Source organism: Hemiscyllium ocellatum, chromosome 3, assembly GCF_020745735.1.
Source record: "Hemiscyllium ocellatum isolate sHemOce1 chromosome 3, sHemOce1.pat.X.cur, whole genome shotgun sequence".
Classification (NCBI taxonomy): Eukaryota; Metazoa; Chordata; class Chondrichthyes; order Orectolobiformes; family Hemiscylliidae; genus Hemiscyllium; species Hemiscyllium ocellatum.
In genome coordinates, this window is record NC_083403.1 from 103,564,971 (window position 1) to 103,586,713 (window position 21,743).

General features: G+C 39.1%; 1 protein-coding gene across 1 annotated transcript in view; it reads left to right on the plus strand.

Moving 5' to 3' along the window:
* The window catches only part of opn6a (opsin 6, group member a), an 86,631-nt gene extending 70,928 nt beyond the window's left edge, over positions 1 to 15,703 (plus strand). The window contains exons 9-14 of the mRNA XM_060854922.1: positions 736 to 802; positions 6,877 to 6,932; positions 7,769 to 7,835; positions 13,798 to 13,853; positions 14,690 to 14,756; positions 15,698 to 15,703. Coding sequence (XP_060710905.1) covers positions 736 to 802; positions 6,877 to 6,932; positions 7,769 to 7,835; positions 13,798 to 13,853; positions 14,690 to 14,756; positions 15,698 to 15,703 — 319 coding nt within the window. The remainder of the gene's footprint in view (positions 1 to 735; positions 803 to 6,876; positions 6,933 to 7,768; positions 7,836 to 13,797; positions 13,854 to 14,689; positions 14,757 to 15,697) is intronic.
* The last annotated feature ends 6,040 nt before the right edge of the window (positions 15,704 to 21,743 follow it).

Below are 21,743 nucleotides of genomic sequence, written 5' to 3' on the forward strand. Positions count from 1 at the left end.
AGCTGTTACAGGTATTACTGGTGTTAGTTGATGGAGATGTTACTGTTGCTGGTATTAGCTGTTACAGGCGTTACTGGTGTTAGTTGATGGAGATGTTTCTGTTGCTGGTATGAGCTGTTACAGGCGTTACTGGTGTTAGTTGTTGGAAATGTTCCTGTTGCTGGCATTAGCTGTTACAGGAATTACTGTTGTTATTTGTTGGAAATGTTACTGTTGTTGTTATTAGCTGTTACAGGTATTACTGGCGTTGTTGGTGATGTTACTGTTGTTGGTCTTAGCTGTTACAGGTATTACTGGTGTTAGTTGTTGGAAATGTTTCTGTTGCTGGTATTCGCTGTTACGGGAATTACTGTTGTTCTTTGTTGGAGATGTTACTGTTTTTGTTCTTAGCTGTCACAGGTATTACTGGTGTTAATCGATGGAGATGTTACTGTTATTGGTGTTGGTTGTTTCAGGTGTTATTGGTGTTAGTTGATGGAGATATTACTGTTGCTGGTATTAGCTGTTACAGATGTTACTGGTGTTAGTTGTTGGAGATGTTACTGTTGTTGGTCTTAGCTGTTACAGGTATTACTGGTGTTAGTTGTTGGAGATGGTACTGTTGCTGGTAGTAGCTTTTTCTGGTGTTACTGGTGTTAGTTGATGGAGATGTTACTGTTGTTGTTCTTAGCTGTTACAGGTATTACTGGTGTTAGTTGTTGGAGATGTTACTGTTGTTGTTCTTATTTGTTCCAGGTGTAACTGGTGTTCGTTGTTGAAGATGTTACTGCTGCTGGTATTAGCTTTTTCAGGTATTACTGGTGTGAGTTGTTGCCGATGTTACTGTTGTTGGTATTAGCTGTTTCAGGTGTTACTGGTGTTAGTTGTTGGAGATGTTACTGTTGCTGGTATTAGCTGTTACCGGCGTTTCTGGTGTTAGTTGTTGGTGATGTTACTGTTGTTGGTCTTAGCTGTTGCAGGTATTACTGGTGTTAGTTGTTGGTGATGTTACTGTTGTCGGTCTTAGCTGTTGCAGGTATTACTTGTGTTAGTTGTTGCAGATATTACTGTTGCTGGTATTAGCTTTTTCAGGTATTAGTGTTGTTAGTTGTTGGAGATGTTACTGTTGTTAGTCTTAGCTGTTACAGATGTTACTGGTGTAAGTTGTTGGAGATGTTAAAGTTGATGGTCTTAGCTGTTGCAGGTATTACTGGTGTTAGTTGTTGGAAATGTTACTGCTGCTGGTATTAGCTGTTACAGGTGTTACTGGTGTTAGTTGTTGGACATGTTACTGTTGTTGGTATTAGCTGTTACAGGTATTACTGGTGTTAATTTTTGGAAATGATACTGTTGTTGGTCTTAGCTGTTACAGGTATTACTGGTGTAAGTTGTTGGAGATGTTACTGTTGTTAGTCTTAGCTGTTACAGATGTTACTGGTGTTAGTTGTTGCAGATGTTACTGTTGCGGTTATTAGCTGTTACAGGTATTACTGGTGTTAGTTGTTGGAAATGTTACAGTTGCTGGTATTCGCTGTTACAGGTATTACTGTTGTTAGTTGATGGAGATGTTACTGTTGTTGGTCTTACCTGTTACAGGTGTTACTGGTGTTAGTTGTTGGACATGTTACTGTTGCTGGTATTAGCTGTTACAGGTATTACTGGTGTTAATTTTTGGACATGTTACTGTTGTTGGTCTTAGCTGTTACAGGTATTACTGGTGTTAGTTGTTGGAGATGTTACTGTTGTTGTTCTTATTTGTTCCAGGTGTAACTGGTGTTTGTTGTTGAAGATGTTACTGCTGCTGGTATTAGCTTTTTCAGGTATTACTGGTGTGAGTTGTTGCCGATGTTACTGTTGTTGGTATTAGCTGTTTCAGGTTTTACTGGTGTTAGTTGTTGGAGATGTTACTGTTGCTGGTATTAGCTGTTACCGGCGTTACTGGTGTTAGTTGTTGGAGATGTTACTGTTGTCGGTCTTAGCTGTTGCAGGTATTACTGGTGTTAGTTGTTGGAGATATTACTGTTGCTGGTATTAGCTTTTTCAGGTATTAGTGTTGTTGGTTGTTGGAAATGTTACTGTTGTTAGTCTTAGCTGTTACCGATGTTACTGGTGTTAGTTGTTGGAGATGTTACTCTTCTTGGTATTAGCTGTTGCAGGTATTACTGGTGTTAGTTGTTGCAGATGTTACTGTTGTGGGTATTAGCTGTTACCGGTATTACTGGTGTGAGTTGTTGGAGATGTTACTGTTGTTGTTCTTAGGTGTTACAGGTATTACTGGTGTTAGTTGTTGGAAATGTTACTGCTGCTGGTATTAGCTGTTACAGGCGTTACTGGTGTTAGTTGTTGGAGATGTTACTGCTGTTGTTCTTACCTGTTACAGGTATTACTGTTGTCAGTTGTTGGAGATGTTTCTGTTGCTGGTGTTAGCTCTTACTGGTATTACTGGTGTTAGTTGTTGGAGATGTTACTGTTGTTGGTCTTAGCTGTTACAGGTATTACTGTTGTTAGTTGATGGAGATGTTACTGTTGTTGGTCTTAGCTGTTACAGGTATTACTGGTGTGAGTTGTTGCCGATGTTACTGTTGTTGGTCTTAGCTGTTGCAGGTATTACTGGTGTTAGTTGTTGGAGATATTACTGTTGCTGGTATTAGCTTTTTAAGGTATTAGTGTTGTTAGTTGTTGGAGATGTTACTGTTGTTAGTCTTAGCTGTTACAGATGTTACTGGTGTTAGTTGTTGCAGATGTAACTGTTGCGGTTATTAGCTGTTACAGGTATTACTGGTGTGAGTTGTTGGTGATGTTACTGTTGTTCTTAGGTGTTACAGGTATTACTGGTGTTAGTTGTTGGAAATGTTACTGCTGCTGGTATTAGCTGTTACAGGTGTTACTGGTGTTAGTTGTTGGAAATGTTACAGTTGCTGGTATTCGCTGTTACAGGTATTACTGTTGTTAGTTGATGGAGATGTTACTGTTTTTGTTCTTAGCTGTTACAGGTATTACTGGTGTTAATTGATGGAGATGTTACTGCAGTTGTTCTTATCTGTTACAGGTATTACTGTTGTCAGTTGTTGGAGATGTTTCTGTTGCTGGTGTTAGCTCTTACTGGTATTACTGGTGTTAGTTGTTGGAGATGTTACTGTTGTTGGTCTTAGCTGTTACAGGTATTACTGTTGTTAGTTGATGGAGATGTTACTGTTGTTGGTCTTACCTGTTACAGGTGTTACTGGTGTTAGTTGTTGGACATGTTACTGTTGCTGGTATTTGCTGTTACAGGTATTACTGGTGTTAATTTTTGGACATGTTACTGTTGTTGGTCTTAGCTGTTACAGGTATTACTGGTGTATGTTGTTGGAGATGTTACTGTTGTTAGTCTTAGCTGTTACAGATGTTACTGGCGTTAGTTGTTGCAGATGTTACTGTTGCGGTTATTAGCTGTTACAGGTATTACTGGTGTGAGTTGTTGGTGATGTTACTGTTGTTCTTAGGTGTTACAGGTATTACTGGTGTTAGTTGTTGGAAATGTTACTGCTGCTGGTATTAGCTGTTACAGGTGTTACTGGTGTTAGTTGTTGGAAATGTTACAGTTGCTGGTATTCGCTGTTACAGGTATTACTGTTGTTAGTTGATGGAGATGTTACTGTTGCTGGTATTAGCTGTTACAGGTATTACTGGTGTTAATTTTTGGACATGTTACTGTTGTCGGTCTTAGCTGTTGCAGGTATTACTGGTGTTAGCTGTTGGAGATATTACTGTTGCTGGTATTAGCTTTTTCAGGTATTAGTGTTGTTAGTTGTTGGAAAAGTTACTGTTGTTAGTCTTAGCTGTTACCGATGTTACTAGTGTTCGTTGTTGGAGATGTTACTCTTCTTGGTATTAGCTGTTACAGGTATTACTGGTGTTAGTTGTTGCAGATGTTACTGTTGTGGGTATTAGCTGTTACCGGTATTACTGGTGTTAGTTGATGGAGATGTTACTGCTGCTGGTATTAGCTGTTACAGGCGTTACTGGTGTTAGTTGTTGGAAATGTTACTGTTGCTGCTATTAGCTGTTACAGGAATTACTGTTGTTATTTGTTGGTCATGTTACTGTTGTTGTTCTTAGCTGTTACAGGTATTACTGGTGTTAGTTGTTGGAAATGTTACTGTTGCTGGTATTCGCTGTTACAGGAATTACTGTTGTTATTTGTTGGAGATGTTACTGTTTTTGTTCTTAGCTGTTACAGGTATTACTGGTGTTAGTTGTTGGAGATGTTTCTGTTGTTGATATTAGCTGCTACAGGTATTACTGGTGTTAGTTGATGGAGATGTTACTGTTGCTGGTATTAGCTGTTGCAGGTATTACTGGTGTTAGTTGATGGAGATGTTACTGTTGCTGGTATTAGCTGTTACAGGCGTTACTGGTGTTATTTGTTGGAAATGTTACTGTTGTTGTTCTTAGCTGTTACAGTTGTTACTGGTGATAGTTGTTGGAGATGTTACTCTTCTTGGTATTAGCTGTTACAGGTATTACTGGTGTGAGTTAATGGAGATGTTACTGTTGCTGGTATTAGCTGTTACAGGTGTTACTGGTGTTAGTTGTTGCAGATGTTACAGTTGCGGGTATTAGCTGTTACAGGTATTACTGGTGTGAGTTGTTGGTGATGTTACTGTTGTTGTTCTTAGGTGTTACAGGTATTACTGGTGTTAGTTGTTGGAAATGTTACTGCTGCTGGTATTAGCTGTTACAGGTGTTACTGGTGTTAATTGTTGGAGATGCTACTGTTGTTGGTCTTAGCTGTTACAGGTATTACTGGTGTTAGTTGATGGAGATGTTACTGTTGCTGGTATTAGCTGTTACAGGCGTTACTGGTGTTAGTTGTTGGAAATGTTTCTGTTGCTGGCATTAGCTGTTACAGGAATTACTGTTGTTATTTGTTGGACATGTTACTGTTGTTGTTCTTAGCTGTTACAGGTATTACTGTTGTTAGTTGTTGGAGATGTTACTGTTGTTGGTCCTACCTGTTACAGGTGTTACTGGTGTTAGTTGTTGGAGATGTTACTGTTGTTGGTCTTAGCTGTTACAGGTATTACTGGTGTTAGTTGTTGGACATGTTACTGTTGCGGGTATTAGCTGTTACAGGTATTACTGGTGTGAGTTGTTGGAGATGTTACTGTTGTTGTTCTTAGGTGTTACAGGTATTACTGGTGTTAGTTGTTGGAAATGTTACTGCTGCTGGCATTAGCTGTTGCAGGTGTTACTGGTATTAGTTGTTGGAGATGTTACTGTTGTTGGTCATGGCTGTTACAGATATTACTGATGTTAGTTGATGGAGATGTTACTGTTGCTGGTATGAGCTGTTACAGGCGTTACTGGTGTTAGTTGTTGGAAATGTTTCTGTTGCTGGTATTCGCTGTTACAGGAATTACTGTTGTTATTTGTTGGAGATGTTACTGTTTTTGTTCTTAGCTGTTACAGGTATTACTGGTGTCAGTTGTTGGAGATGTTTCTGTTGTTGATATTAGCTGCTACAGGTATTACTGGTGTTAGTTGATGGAGATATTACTGTTGCTGGTATTAGCTGTTACAGGTATTACTGGTGTTAGTTGATGGAGATGTTACTGTTGCTGGTATTAGCTGTTACAGGTGTTACTGGTGTTATTTGTTGGAAATGTTACTGTTGTTGTTCTTAGCTGTTACAGGAATTACTGTTGTTATTTGTTGGAGATGTTACTGTTTTTGTTCTTAGCTGTTACAGGTATTACTGGTGTTAATTGATGGAGATGTTACTGTTATTGGTGTTGGTTGGTTCAGGTGTTATTGGTGTTAGTTGATGGAGATATTACTGTTGCTGGTATTAGCTGTTACAGATGTTACTGGTGTGAGTTGTTGCCGATGTTACTGTTGTTGGTATTAGCTGTTTCAGGTGTCACTGGTGTTAGATGATGGAGATATTACTGTTGCTGGTATTAGTTGTTACAGGCGTTACTGGTGTTATTTGTTGGACATGTTACTGTTGTTGTTCTTAGCTGTTACAGGTATTACTGGTGTTAGTTGTTGGAAATGTTACTGTTGCTGGTATTCGCTGTTACAGGAATTACTGTTGTTATTTGTTGGAGATGTTACTGTTTGTGTTCTTAGCTGTTACAGGTATTACTGGTGTTAATTGATGGAGATGTTACTGTTATTGGTGTTGGTTGGTTCAGGTGTTATTGGTGTTAGTTGATGGAGATATTACTGTTGCTGGTATTAGCTGTTACAGATGTTACTGGTGTTAGTTGATGGAGATGTTACTGTTGCTGGTGTTAGCCCGTACTCGTCTTACTGGTGTTAGTTGATGGAGATGTTACTGCTGTTGTTCTTAGCTGTTACAGGTATTACTGGTGTCAGTTGTTGGAGATGTTTCTGTTGCTGGTGTTAGCTCTTACTGGTATTACTGGTGTTAGTTGATGGAGATGTTACTGCTGTTGTTCTTAGCTGTTACAGGTATTACTGGCGTTAGTTGTCGGAGATGTTACTGTTGTTGGTCTTAGCTGTTACAGATATTACTGTTGTTAGTTGATGGAGATGTTGCTGTTATTGGTGTTGGTTGTTTCTGGTGTTATTGGTGTTAGTTGATGATTCTGTGTGGATTATCACCGTTACAAAATCAGACTCATGTCCAATTCCTAGATTGGAGTACTGTATTGAGAGAGTCAGACAAGCCAGTTACATCACCAAATTGCACTTAATGCGTGGTTACTGGTAGGTACCTTTATCAGAGACGGTAAAAGACATTTCTGCGTTTGTAACCCCAAATGGGCGATATCAGTTTAAAGTGCTGCCCTTTGGAATGAAGAATGCACCCGCCACATTACAAGGACTCAACTAACTAGCGTTAGTTGTTGGAGATGTTACTGTTGTTGTTCTTATTTGTTCCAGGTGGAACTGGTGTTCGTTGTTGAAGATGTTACTGCTGCTGGTATTAGCTTTTTCAGGTATTACTGGTGTGAGTTGTTGCCGATGTTACTGTTGTTGGTCTTAGCTGTTACAGATGTTACTGGTGTTAGTTGTTGGAGATGTTACTGTTGTTGGTCTTAGCTGTTACAGGTATTACTGGTGTTAGTTGATGGAGATGTTACTGTTGCTGGTATTAGCTGTTACAGGCGTTACTGGTGTTAGTTGATGGAGATGTTTCTGTTGCTGGTATGAGCTGTTACAGGCGTTACTGGTGTTAGTTGTTGGAAATGTTCCTGTTGCTGGCATTAGCTGTTACAGGAATTACTGTTGTTATTTGTTGGAAATGTTACTGTTGTTGTTATTAGCTGTTACAGGTATTACTGGCGTTGTTGGTGATGTTACTGTTGTTGGTCTTAGCTGTTACAGGTATTACTGGTGTTAGTTGTTGGAAATGTTTCTGTTGCTGGTATTCGCTGTTACGGGAATTACTGTTGTTCTTTGTTGGAGATGTTACTGTTTTTGTTCTTAGCTGTCACAGGTATTACTGGTGTTAATCGATGGAGATGTTACTGTTATTGGTGTTGGTTGTTTCAGGTGTTATTGGTGTTAGTTGATGGAGATATTACTGTTGCTGGTATTAGCTGTTACAGATGTTACTGGTGTTAGTTGTTGGAGATGTTACTGTTGTTGGTCTTAGCTGTTACAGGTATTACTGGTGTTAGTTGTTGGAGATGGTACTGTTGCTGGTAGTAGCTTTTTCTGGTGTTACTGGTGTTAGTTGATGGAGATGTTACTGTTGTTGTTCTTAGCTGTTACAGGTATTACTGGTGTTAGTTGTTGGAGATGTTACTGTTGTTGTTCTTATTTGTTCCAGGTGTAACTGGTGTTCGTTGTTGAAGATGTTACTGCTGCTGGTATTAGCTTTTTCAGGTATTACTGGTGTGAGTTGTTGCCGATGTTACTGTTGTTGGTATTAGCTGTTTCAGGTGTTACTGGTGTTAGTTGTTGGAGATGTTACTGTTGCTGGTATTAGCTGTTACCGGCGTTTCTGGTGTTAGTTGTTGGTGATGTTACTGTTGTTGGTCTTAGCTGTTGCAGGTATTACTGGTGTTAGTTGTTGGTGATGTTACTGTTGTCGGTCTTAGCTGTTGCAGGTATTACTTGTGTTAGTTGTTGCAGATATTACTGTTGCTGGTATTAGCTTTTTCAGGTATTAGTGTTGTTAGTTGTTGGAGATGTTACTGTTGTTAGTCTTAGCTGTTACAGATGTTACTGGTGTAAGTTGTTGGAGATGTTAAAGTTGATGGTCTTAGCTGTTGCAGGTATTACTGGTGTTAGTTGTTGGAAATGTTACTGCTGCTGGTATTAGCTGTTACAGGTGTTACTGGTGTTAGTTGTTGGACATGTTACTGTTGTTGGTATTAGCTGTTACAGGTATTACTGGTGTTAATTTTTGGAAATGTTACTGTTGTTGGTCTTAGCTGTTACAGGTATTACTGGTGTAAGTTGTTGGAGATGTTACTGTTGTTAGTCTTAGCTGTTACAGATGTTACTGGTGTTAGTTGTTGCAGATGTTACTGTTGCGGTTATTAGCTGTTACAGGTATTACTGGTGTTAGTTGTTGGAAATGTTACAGTTGCTGGTATTCGCTGTTACAGGTATTACTGTTGTTAGTTGATGGAGATGTTACTGTTGTTGGTCTTACCTGTTACAGGTGTTACTGGTGTTAGTTGTTGGACATGTTACTGTTGCTGGTATTAGCTGTTACAGGTATTACTGGTGTTAATTTTTGGACATGTTACTGTTGTTGGTCTTAGCTGTTACAGGTATTACTGGTGTTAGTTGTTGGAGATGTTACTGTTGTTGTTCTTATTTGTTCCAGGTGTAACTGGTGTTTGTTGTTGAAGATGTTACTGCTGCTGGTATTAGCTTTTTCAGGTATTACTGGTGTGAGTTGTTGCCGATGTTACTGTTGTTGGTATTAGCTGTTTCAGGTTTTACTGGTGTTAGTTGTTGGAGTTGTTACTGTTGCTGGTATTAGCTGTTACCGGCGTTACTGGTGTTAGTTGTTGGAGATGTTACTGTTGTCGGTCTTAGCTGTTGCAGGTATTACTGGTGTTAGTTGTTGGAGATATTACTGTTGCTGGTATTAGCTTTTTCAGGTATTAGTGTTGTTGGTTGTTGGAAATGTTACTGTTGTTAGTCTTAGCTGTTACCGATGTTACTGGTGTTAGTTGTTGGAGATGTTACTCTTCTTGGTATTAGCTGTTGCAGGTATTACTGGTGTTAGTTGTTGCAGATGTTACTGTTGTGGGTATTAGCTGTTACCGGTATTACTGGTGTGAGTTGTTGGAGATGTTACTGTTGTTGTTCTTAGGTGTTACAGGTATTACTGGTGTTAGTTGTTGGAAATGTTACTGCTGCTGGTATTAGCTGTTACAGGCGTTACTGGTGTTAGTTGTTGGAGATGTTACTGCTGTTGTTCTTACCTGTTACAGGTATTACTGTTGTCAGTTGTTGGAGATGTTTCTGTTGCTGGTGTTAGCTCTTACTGGTATTACTGGTGTTAGTTGTTGGAGATGTTACTGTTGTTGGTCTTAGCTGTTACAGGTATTACTGTTGTTAGTTGATGGAGATGTTACTGTTGTTGGTCTTAGCTGTTACAGGTATTACTGGTGTGAGTTGTTGCCGATGTTACTGTTGTTGGTCTTAGCTGTTGCAGGTATTACTGGTGTTAGTTGTTGGAGATATTACTGTTGCTGGTATTAGCTTTTTAAGGTATTAGTGTTGTTAGTTGTTGGAGATGTTACTGTTGTTAGTCTTAGCTGTTACAGATGTTACTGGTGTTAGTTGTTGCAGATGTAACTGTTGCGGTTATTAGCTGTTACAGGTATTACTGGTGTGAGTTGTTGGTGATGTTACTGTTGTTCTTAGGTGTTACAGGTATTACTGGTGTTAGTTGTTGGAAATGTTACTGCTGCTGGTATTAGCTGTTACAGGTGTTACTGGTGTTAGTTGTTGGAAATGTTACAGTTGCTGGTATTCGCTGTTACAGGTATTACTGTTGTTAGTTGATGGAGATGTTACTGTTGTTGGTCTTAGCTGTTACAGGTATTACTGGTGTTAATTGATGGAGATGTTACTGCAGTTGTTCTTATCTGTTACAGGTATTACTGTTGTCAGTTGTTGGAGATGTTTCTGTTGCTGGTGTTAGCTCTTACTGGTATTACTGGTGTTAGTTGTTGGAGATGTTACTGTTGTTGGTCTTAGCTGTTACAGGTATTACTGGTGTTAGTTGATGGAGATGTTACTGTTGTTGGTCTTACCTGTTACAGGTGTTACTGGTGTTAGTTGTTGGACATGTTACTGTTGCTGGTATTAGCTGTTACAGGTATTACTGGTGTTAATTTTTGGACATGTTACTGTTGTTGGTCTTAGCTGTTACAGGTATTACTGGTGTAAGTTGTTGGAGATGTTACTGTTGTTAGTCGTAGCTGTTACAGATGTTACTGGCGTTAGTTGTTGCAGATGTTACTGTTGCGGTTATTAGCTGTTACAGGTATTACTGGTGTGAGTTGTTGGTGATGTTACTGTTGTTCTTAGGTGTTACAGGTATTACTGGTGTTAGTTGTTGGAAATGTTACTGCTGCTGGTATTAGCTGTTACAGGTGTTACTGGTGTTAGTTGTTGGAAATGTTACAGTTGCTGGTATTCGCTGTTACAGGTATTACTGTTGTTAGTTGATGGAGATGTTACTGTTGTTGGTCTTAGCTGTTACAGGTATTACTGGTGTTAATTTTTGGACATGTTACTGCTGTCGGTCTTAGCTGTTGCAGGTATTACTGGTGTTAGCTGTTGGAGATATTACTGTTGCTGGTATTAGCTTTTTCAGGTATTAGTGTTGTTAGTTGTTGGAAAAGTTACTGTTGTTAGTCTTAGCTGTTACCGATGTTACTAGTGTTCGTTGTTGGAGATGTTACTCTTCTTGGTATTAGCTGTTACAGGTATTACTGGTGTTAGTTGTTGCAGATGTTACTGTTGTGGGTATTAGCTGTTACCGGTATTACTGGTGTTAGTTGATGGAGATGTTACTGCTGCTGGTATTAGCTGTTACAGGCGTTACTGGTGTTAGTTGTTGGAAATGTTACTGTTGCTGCTATTAGCTGTTACAGGAATTACTGTTGTTATTTGTTGGTCATGTTACTGTTGTTGTTCTTAGCTGTTACAGGTATTACTGGTGTTAGTTGTTGGAAATGTTACTGTTGCTGGTATTCGCTGTTACAGGAATTACTGTTGTTATTTGTTGGAGATGTTACTGTTTTTGTTCTTAGCTGTTACAGGTATTACTGGTGTTAGTTGTTGGAGATGTTTCTGTTGTTGATATTAGCTGCTACAGGTATTACTGGTGTTAGTTGATGGAGATGTTACTGTTGCTGGTATTAGCTGTTGCAGGTATTACTGGTGTTAGTTGATGGAGATGTTACTGTTGTTGGTATTAGCTGTTACAGGCGTTACTGGTGTTATTTGTTGGAAATGTTACTGTTGTTGTTCTTAGCTGTTACAGTTGTTACTGGTGATAGTTGTTGGAGATGTTACTCTTCTTGGTATTAGCTGTTACAGGTATTACTGGTGTGAGTTAATGGAGATGTTACTGTTGCTGGTATTAGCTGTTACAGGTGTTACTGGTGTTAGTTGTTGCAGATGTTACAGTTGCGGGTATTAGCTGTTACAGGTATTACTGGTGTGAGTTGTTGGTGATGTTACTGTTGTTGTTCTTAGGTGTTACAGGTATTACTGGTGTTAGTTGTTGGAAATGTTACTGCTGCTGGTATTAGCTGTTACAGGTGTTACTGGTGTTAATTGTTGGAGATGCTACTGTTGTTGGTCTTAGCTGTTACAGGTATTACTGGTGTTAGTTGATGGAGATGTTACTGTTGCTGGTATTAGCTGTTACAGGCGTTACTGGTGTTAGTTGTTGGAAATGTTTCTGTTGCTGGCATTAGCTGTTACAGGAATTACTGTTGTTATTTGTTGGACATGTTACTGTTGTTGTTCTTAGCTGTTACAGGTATTACTGTTGTTAGTTGTTGGAGATGTTACTGTTGTTGGTCCTACCTGTTACAGGTGTTACTGGTGTTAGTTGTTGGAGATGTTACTGTTGTTGGTCTTAGCTGTTACAGGTATTACTGGTGTTAGTTGTTGGACATGTTACTGTTGCGGGTATTAGCTGTTACAGGTATTACTGGTGTGAGTTGTTGGAGATGTTACTGTTGTTGTTCTTAGGTGTTACAGGTATTACTGGTGTTAGTTGTTGGAAATGTTACTGCTGCTGGCATTAGCTGTTGCAGGTGTTACTGGTATTAGTTGTTGGAGATGTTACTGTTGTTGGTCATGGCTGTTACAGATATTACTGATGTTAGTTGATGGAGATGTTACTGTTGCTGGTATGAGCTGTTACAGGCGTTACTGGTGTTAGTTGTTGGAAATGTTTCTGTTGCTGGTATTCGCTGTTACAGGAATTACTGTTGTTATTTGTTGGAGATGTTACTGTTTTTGTTCTTAGCTGTTACAGGTATTACTGGTGTTAGTTGATGGAGATGTTACTGTTGCTGGTATTAGCTGTTACAGGCGTTACTGGTGTTATTTGTTGGAAATGTTACTGTTGTTGTTCTTAGCTGTTACAGGAATTACTGTTGTTATTTGTTGGAGATGTTACTGTTTTTGTTCTTAGCTGTTACAGGTATTACTGGTGTTAATTGATGGAGATGTTACTGTTATTGGTGTTGGTTGGTTCAGGTGTTATTGGTGTTAGTTGATGGAGATATTACTGTTGCTGGTATTAGCTGTTACAGATGTTACTGGTGTGAGTTGTTGCCGATGTTACTGTTGTTGGTATTAGCTGTTTCAGGTGTCACTGGTGTTAGATGATGGAGATATTACTGTTGCTGGTATTAGTTGTTACAGGCGTTACTGGTGTTATTTGTTGGACATGTTACTGTTGTTGTTCTTAGCTGTTACAGGTATTACTGGTGTTAGTTGTTGGAAATGTTACTGTTGCTGGTATTCGCTGTTACAGGAATTACTGTTGTTATTTGTTGGAGATGTTACTGTTTGTGTTCTTAGCTGTTACAGGTATTACTGGTGTTAATTGATGGAGATGTTACTGTTATTGGTGTTGGTTGGTTCAGGTGTTATTGGTGTTAGTTGATGGAGATATTACTGTTGCTGGTATTAGCTGTTACAGATGTTACTGGTGTTAGTTGATGGAGATGTTACTGTTGCTGGTGTTAGCCCGTACTCGTCTTACTGGTGTTAGTTGATGGAGATGTTACTGCTGTTGTTCTTAGCTGTTACAGGTATTACTGGTGTCAGTTGTTGGAGATGTTTCTGTTGCTGGTGTTAGCTCTTACTGGTATTACTGGTGTTAGTTGATGGAGATGTTACTGCTGTTGTTCTTAGCTGTTACAGGTATTACTGGCGTTAGTTGTCGGAGATGTTACTGTTGTTGGTCTTAGCTGTTACAGATATTACTGTTGTTAGTTGATGGAGATGTTGCTGTTATTGGTGTTGGTTGTTTCTGGTGTTATTGGTGTTAGTTGATGATTCTGTGTGGATTATCACCGTTACAAAATCAGACTCATGTCCAATTCCTAGATTGGAGTACTGTATTGAGAGAGTCAGACAAGCCAGTTACATCACCAAATTGCACTTAATGCGTGGTTACTGGTAGGTACCTTTATCAGAGACGGTAAAAGACATTTCTGCGTTTGTAACCCCAAATGGGCGATATCAGTTTAAAGTGCTGCCCTTTGGAATGAAGAATGCACCCGCCACATTACAAGGACTCAACTAACTAGCGTTAGTTGTTGGAGATGTTACTGTTGTTGTTCTTATTTGTTCCAGGTGGAACTGGTGTTCGTTGTTGAAGATGTTACTGCTGCTGGTATTAGCTTTTTCAGGTATTACTGGTGTGAGTTGTTGCCGATGTTACTGTTGTTGGTCTTAGCTGTTACAGATGTTACTGGTGTTAGTTGTTGGAGATGTTACTGTTGTTGGTCTTAGCTGTTACAGGTATTACTGGTGTTAGTTGATGGAGATGTTACTGTTGCTGGTATTAGCTGTTACAGGCGTTACTGGTGTTAGTTGATGGAGATGTTTCTGTTGCTGGTATTAGCTGTTACAGGCGTTACTGGTGTTAGTTGTTGGAAATGTTCCTGTTGCTGGCATTAGCTGTTACAGGAATTACTGTTGTTATTTGTTGGAAATGTTACTGTTGTTGTTATTAGCTGTTACAGGTATTACTGGCGTTGTTGGTGATGTTACTGTTGTTGGTCTTAGCTGTTACAGGTATTACTGGTGTTAGTTGTTGGAAATGTTTCTGTTGCTGGTATTCGCTGTTACGGGAATTACTGTTGTTCTTTGTTGGAGATGTTACTGTTTTTGTTCTTAGCTGTCACAGGTATTACTGGTGTTAATCGATGGAGATGTTACTGTTATTGGTGTTGGTTGTTTCAGGTGTTATTGGTGTTAGTTGATGGAGATATTACTGTTGCTGGTATTAGCTGTTACAGATGTTACTGGTGTTAGTTGTTGGAGATGTTACTGTTGTTGGTCTTAGCTGTTACAGGTATTACTGGTGTTAGTTGTTGGAGATGGTACTGTTGCTGGTAGTAGCTTTTTCTGGTGTTACTGGTGTTAGTTGATGGAGATGTTACTGTTGTTGTTCTTAGCTGTTACAGGTATTACTGGTGTTAGTTGTTGGAGATGTTACTGTTGTTGTTCTTATTTGTTCCAGGTGTAACTGGTGTTCGTTGTTGAAGATGTTACTGCTGCTGGTATTAGCTTTTTCAGGTATTACTGGTGTGAGTTGTTGCCGATGTTACTGTTGTTGGTATTAGCTGTTTCAGGTGTTACTGGTGTTAGTTGTTGGAGATGTTACTGTTGCTGGTATTAGCTGTTACCGGCGTTTCTGGTGTTAGTTGTTGGTGATGTTACTGTTGTTGGTCTTAGCTGTTGCAGGTATTACTGGTGTTAGTTGTTGGTGATGTTACTGTTGTCGGTCTTAGCTGTTGCAGGTATTACTTGTGTTAGTTGTTGCAGATATTACTGTTGCTGGTATTAGCTTTTTCAGGTATTAGTGTTGTTAGTTGTTGGAGATGTTACTGTTGTTAGTCTTAGCTGTTACAGATGTTACTGGTGTAAGTTGTTGGAGATGTTAAAGTTGATGGTCTTAGCTGTTGCAGGTATTACTGGTGTTAGTTGTTGGAAATGTTACTGCTGCTGGTATTAGCTGTTACAGGTGTTACTGGTGTTAGTTGTTGGACATGTTACTGTTGTTGGTATTAGCTGTTACAGGTATTACTGGTGTTAATTTTTGGAAATGTTACTGTTGTTGGTCTTAGCTGTTACAGGTATTACTGGTGTAAGTTGTTGGAGATGTTACTGTTGTTAGTCTTAGCTGTTACAGATGTTACTGGTGTTAGTTGTTGCAGATGTTACTGTTGCGGTTATTAGCTGTTACAGGTATTACTGGTGTTAGTTGTTGGAAATGTTACAGTTGCTGGTATTCGCTGTTACAGGTATTACTGTTGTTAGTTGATGGAGATGTTACTGTTGTTGGTCTTACCTGTTACAGGTGTTACTGGTGTTAGTTGTTGGACATGTTACTGTTGCTGGTATTAGCTGTTACAGGTATTACTGGTGTTAATTTTTGGACATGTTACTGTTGTTGGTCTTAGCTGTTACAGGTATTACTGGTGTTAGTTGTTGGAGATGTTACTGTTGTTGTTCTTATTTGTTCCAGGTGTAACTGGTGTTTGTTGTTGAAGATGTTACTGCTGCTGGTATTAGCTTTTTCAGGTATTACTGGTGTGAGTTGTTGCCGATGTTACTGTTGTTGGTATTAGCTGTTTCAGGTTTTACTGGTGTTAGTTGTTGGAGATGTTACTGTTGCTGGTATTAGCTGTTACCGGCGTTACTGGTGTTAGTTGTTGGAGATGTTACTGTTGTCGGTCTTAGCTGTTGCAGGTATTACTGGTGTTAGTTGTTGGAGATATTACTGTTGCTGGTATTAGCTTTTTCAGGTATTAGTGTTGTTGGTTGTTGGAAATGTTACTGTTGTTAGTCTTAGCTGTTACCGATGTTACTGGTGTTAGTTGTTGGAGATGTTACTCTTCTTGGTATTAGCTGTTGCAGGTATTACTGGTGTTAGTTGTTGCAGATGTTACTGTTGTGGGTATTAGCTGTTACCGGTATTACTGGTGTGAGTTGTTGGAGATGTTACTGTTGTTGTTCTTAGGTGTTACAGGTATTACTGGTGTTAGTTGTTGGAAATGTTACTGCTGCTGGTATTAGCTGTTACAGGCGTTACTGGTGTTAGTTGTTGGAGATGTTACTGCTGTTGTTCTTACCTGTTACAGGTATTACTGTTGTCAGTTGTTGGAGATGTTTCTGTTGCTGGTGTTAGCTCTTACTGGTATTACTGGTGTTAGTTGTTGGAGATGTTACTGTTGTTGGTCTTAGCTGTTACAGGTATTACTGTTGTTAGTTGATGGAGATGTTACTGTTGTTGGTCTTAGCTGTTACAGGTATTACTGGTGTGAGTTGTTGCCGATGTTACTGTTGTTGGTCTTAGCTGTTGCAGGTATTACTGGTGTTAGTTGTTGGAGATATTACTGTTGCTGGTATTAGCTTTTTAAGGTATTAGTGTTGTTAGTTGTTGGAGATGTTACTGTTGTTAGTCTTAGCTGTTACAGATGTTACTGGTGTTAGTTGTTGCAGATGTAACTGTTGCGGTTATTAGCTGTTACAGGTATTACTGGTGTGAGTTGTTGGTGATGTTACTGTTGTTCTTAGGTGTTACAGGTATTACTGGTGTTAGTTGTTGGAAATGTTACTGCTGCTGGTATTAGCTGTTACAGGTGTTACTGGTGTTAGTTGTTGGAAATGTTACAGTTGCTGGTATTCGCTGTTACAGGTATTACTGTTGTTAGTTGATGGAGATGTTACTGTTGTTGGTCTTAGCTGTTACAGGTATTACTGGTGTTAATTGATGGAGATGTTACTGCAGTTGTTCTTATCTGTTACAGGTATTACTTTTGTCAGTTGTTGGAGATGTTTCTGTTGCTGGTGTTAGCTCTTACTGGTATTACTGGTGTTAGTTGTTGGAGATGTTACTGTTGTTGGTCTTAGCTGTTACAGGTATTACTGGTGTTAGTTGATGGAGATGTTACTGTTGTTGGTCTTACCTGTTACAGGTGTTACTGGTGTTAGTTGTTGGACATGTTACTGTTGCTGGTATTAACTGTTACAGGTATTACTGGTGTTAATTTTTGGACATGTTACTGTTGTTGGTCTTAGCTGTTACAGGTATTACTGGTGTAAGTTGTTGGAGATGTTACTGTTGTTAGTCTTAGCTGTTACAGATGTTACTGGCGTTAGTTGTTGCAGATGTTACTGTTGCGGTTATTAGCTGTTACAGGTATTACTGGTGTGAGTTGTTGGTGATGTTACTGTTGTTCTTAGGTGTTACAGGTATTACTGGTGTTAGTTGTTGGAAATGTTACTGCTGCTGGTATTAGCTGTTACAGGTGTTACTGGTGTTAGTTGTTGGAAATGTTACAGTTGCTGGTATTCGCTGTTACAGGTATTACTGTTGTTAGTTGATGGAGATGTTACTGTTGTTGGTCTTAGCTGTTACAGGTATTACTGGTGTTAGTTGTTGGACATGTTACTGTTGCTGGTATTAGCTGTTACAGGTATTACTGGTGTTAATTTTTGGACATGTTACTGTTGTCGGTCTTAGCTGTTGCAGGTATTACTGGTGTTAGTTGTTGGAGATATTACTGTTGCTGGTATTAGCTTTTTCAGGTATTAGTGTTGTTAGTTGTTGGAAACGTTACTGTTGTTAGTCTTAGCTGTTACCGATGTTACTAGTGTTCGTTGTTGGAGATGTTACTCTTCTTGGTATTAGCTGTTACAGGTATTACTGGTGTTAGTTGTTGCAGATGTTACTGTTGTGGGTATTAGCTGTTACCGGTATTACTGGTGTTAGTTGATGGAGATGTTACTGCTGCTGGTATTAGCTGTTACAGGCGTTACTGGTGTTAGTTGTTGGAAATGTTACTGTTGCTGCTATTAGCTGTTACAGGAATTACTGTTGTTATTTGTTGGTCATGTTACTGTTGTTGTTCTTAGCTGTTACAGGTATTACTGGTGTTAGTTGTTGGAAATGTTACTGTTGCTGGTATTCGCTGTTACAGGAATTACTGTTGTTATTTGTTGGAGATGTTACTGTTTTTGTTCTTAGCTGTTACAGGTATTACTGGTGTCAGTTGTTGGAGATGTTTCTGTTGTTGATATTAGCTGCTACAGGTATTACTGGTGTTAGTTGATGGAGATGTTACTGTTGCTGGTATTAGCTGTTGCAGGTATTACTGGTGTTAGTTGATGGAGATGTTACTGTTGCTGGTATTAGCTGTTACAGGCGTTACTGGTGTTATTTGTTGGAAATGTTACTGTTGTTGTTCTTAGCTGTTACAGGTGTTACTGGTGATAGTTGTTGGAGATGTTACTCTTCTTGGTATTAGCTGTTACAGGTATTACTGGTGTGAGTTAATGGAGATGTTACTGTTGCTGGTATTAGCTGTTACAGGTGTTACTGGTGTTAGTTGTTGCAGATGTTACTGTTGCGGGTATTAGCTGTTACAGGTATTACTGGTGTGAGTTGTTGGTGATGTTACTGTTGTTGTTCTTAGGTGTTACAGGTATTACTGGTGTTAGTTGTTGGAAATGTTACTGCTGCTGGTATTAGCTGTTACAGGTGTTACTGGTGTTAATTGTTGGAGATGCTACTGTTGTTGGTCTTAGCTGTTACAGGTATTACTGGTGTTAGTTGATGGAGATGTTACTGTTGCTGGTATTAGCTGTTACAGGCGTTACTGGTGTTAGTTGTTGGAAATGTTTCTGTTGCTGGCATTAGCTGTTACAGGAATTACTGTTGTTATTTGTTGGACATGTTACTGTTGTTGTTCTTAGCTGTTACAGGTATTACTGTTGTTAGTTGTTGGAGATGTTACTGTTGTTGGTCCTACCTGTTACAGGTGTTACTGGTGTTAGTTGTTGGAGATGTTACTGTTGTTGGTCTTAGCTGTTACAGGTATTACTGGTGTTAGTTGTTGGACATGTTACTGTTGCGGGTATTAGCTGTTACAGGTATTACTGGTGTGAGTTGTTGGAGATGTTACTGTTGTTGTTCTTAGGTGTTACAGGTATTACTGGTGTTAGTTGTTGGAAATGTTACTGCTGCTGGCATTAGCTGTTGCAGGTGTTACTGGTATTAGTTGTTGGAGATGTTACTGTTGTTGGTCATGGCTGTTACAGATATTACTGATGTTAGTTGATGGAGATGTTACTGTTGCTGGTATGAGCTGTTACAGGCGTTACTGGTGTTAGTTGTTGGAAATGTTTCTGTTGCTGGTATTCGCTGTTACAGGAATTACTGTTGTTATTTGTTGGAGATGTTACTGTTTTTGTTCTTAGCTGTTACAGGTATTACTGGTGTCAGTTGTTGGAGATGTTTCTGTTGTTGATATTAGCTGCTACAGGTATTACTGGTGTTAGTTGATGGAGATATTACTGTTGCTGGTATTAGCTGTTACAGGTATTACTGGTGTTAGTTGATGGAGATGTTACTGTTGCTGGTATTAGCTGTTACAGGCGTTACTGGTGTTATTTGTTGGAAATGTTACTGTTGTTGTTCTTAGCTGTTACAGGTATTACTGGCGTTAGTTGTTGGTGATGTTACTGTTCTTGGTCTTAGCTGTTACAGGTATTACTGTTGTTAGTTGTTGGAAATGTTACTGTTGCTGGTATTCGCTGTTACAGGAATTACTGTTGTTATTTGTTGGAGATGTTACTGTTTTTGTTCTTAGCTGTTACAGGTATTACTGGTGTTAATTGATGGAGATGTTACTGTTATTGGTGTTGGTTGGTTCAGGTGTTATTGGTGTTAGTTGATGGAGATATTACTGTTGCTGGTATTAGCTGTTACAGATGTTACTGGTGTGAGTTGTTGCCGATGTTACTGTTGTTGGTATTAGCTGTTTCAGGTGTCACTGGTGTTAGATGATGGAGATATTACTGTTGCTGGTATTAGTTGTTACAGGCGTTACTGGTGTTATTTGTTGGACATGTTACTGTTGTTGTTCTTAGCTGTTACAGGTATTACTGGTGTTAGTTGTTGGAAATGTTACTGTTGCTGGTATTCGCTGTTACAGGAAGTACTGTTGTTATTTGTTGGAGATGTTACTGTTTTTGTTCTTAGCTGTTACAGGTATTACTGGTGTTAATTGATCAAGATGTTACTGTTATTGATGTTGGTTGTTTCATGTGTTATTGGTGTTAGTTGATGGAGATATTACTATTGCTGGTATTAGCTGTTACAGATGTTACTGGTGTTAGTTGATGGAGATGTTTCTGTTGCTGGTGTTAGCCCGTACTAGTATTACTGGTGTTAGTTGTTGGAGATGTTACTGTTGTTGGTCTTAGCTGTTACAGGTATTACTGTTGTTAGTTGATGAAGATGTTACTGTTGTTGGTCTTACCTGTTACAGGTGTTACTGGTGTTAGTTGTTGGACATGTTACTGTTGCTGGTATTAGCTGTTACAGGTATTACTGGTGTTAATTTTTGGACATGTTACTGTTGTTGGTCTTAGCTGTTACAGGTATTACTGGTGTTAGTTGTTGGAGATGTTACTGTTGTTGTTCTTATTTGTTCCAGGTGTAACTGGTGTTTGTTGTTGAAGATGTTACTGCTGCTGGTATTAGCTTTTTCAGGTATTACTGGTGTGAGTTGTTGCCGATGTTACTGTTGTTGGTATTAGCTGTTTCAGGTGTTACTGGTGTTAGTTGTTGGAGATGTTACTGTTGCTGGTATTAGCTGTTACCGGCGTTACTGGTGTTAGTTGTTGGTGATGTTACTGTTGTCGGTCTTAGCTGTTGCAGGTATTACTGGTGTTAGTTGTTGGAGATATTACTGTTGCTGGTATTAGCTTTTTCAGGTATTAGTGTTGTTGGTTGTTGGAAATATTACTGTTGTTAGTCTTAGCTGTTACCGATGTTACTGGTGTTAGTTGTTGGGGATGTTACTCTTCTTGGTATTAGCTGTTACAGGTATTACTGGTGTTAGTTGTTGCAGATGTTACTGTTGTGGGTATTAGCTGTTACCGGTATTACTGGTGTGAGTTGTTGGAGATGTTACTGTTGTTGTTCTTAGGTGTTACAGGTATTACTGGTGTTAGTTGTTGGAAATGTTACTGCTGCTGGTATTAGCTGTTACAGGCGTTACTGGTGTTAGTTGTTGGAGATGTTACTGTTGTTGGTCTTAGCTATTACAGATATTACTGGTGTTAGTTGATTGAGATGTTACTGTTGTTGGTATTAGCTGTTACAGGCGTTACTGGTGTTAGTTGTTGGAAATATTTCTGTTTCTGGTATTACCTGTTACAGAAATTACTGTTGTTATTTGTTGGTCATGTTACTGTTGTTGTTCTTAGCTGTTACAGGTATTACTGGTGTTAATTGATGGAGATGTTACTGTTATTGGTGTTGCTTGTTTCAGGTGTTATTGGTGTTAGTTGATGGAGATATTACTGTTGCTGGTATTAGCTGTTACAGATGTTACTGGTGTTAGTTGATGGAGATGTTTCTGTTGCTGGTGTTAGCCCGTACTCGTCTTACTGGTGTTAGTTGATGGAGATGTTACTGCTGTTGTTCTTAGCTGTTACAGGTATTACTGGTGTCAGTTGTTGGAGATGTTTCTGTTGCTGGTGTTAGCTCTTACTGGTAT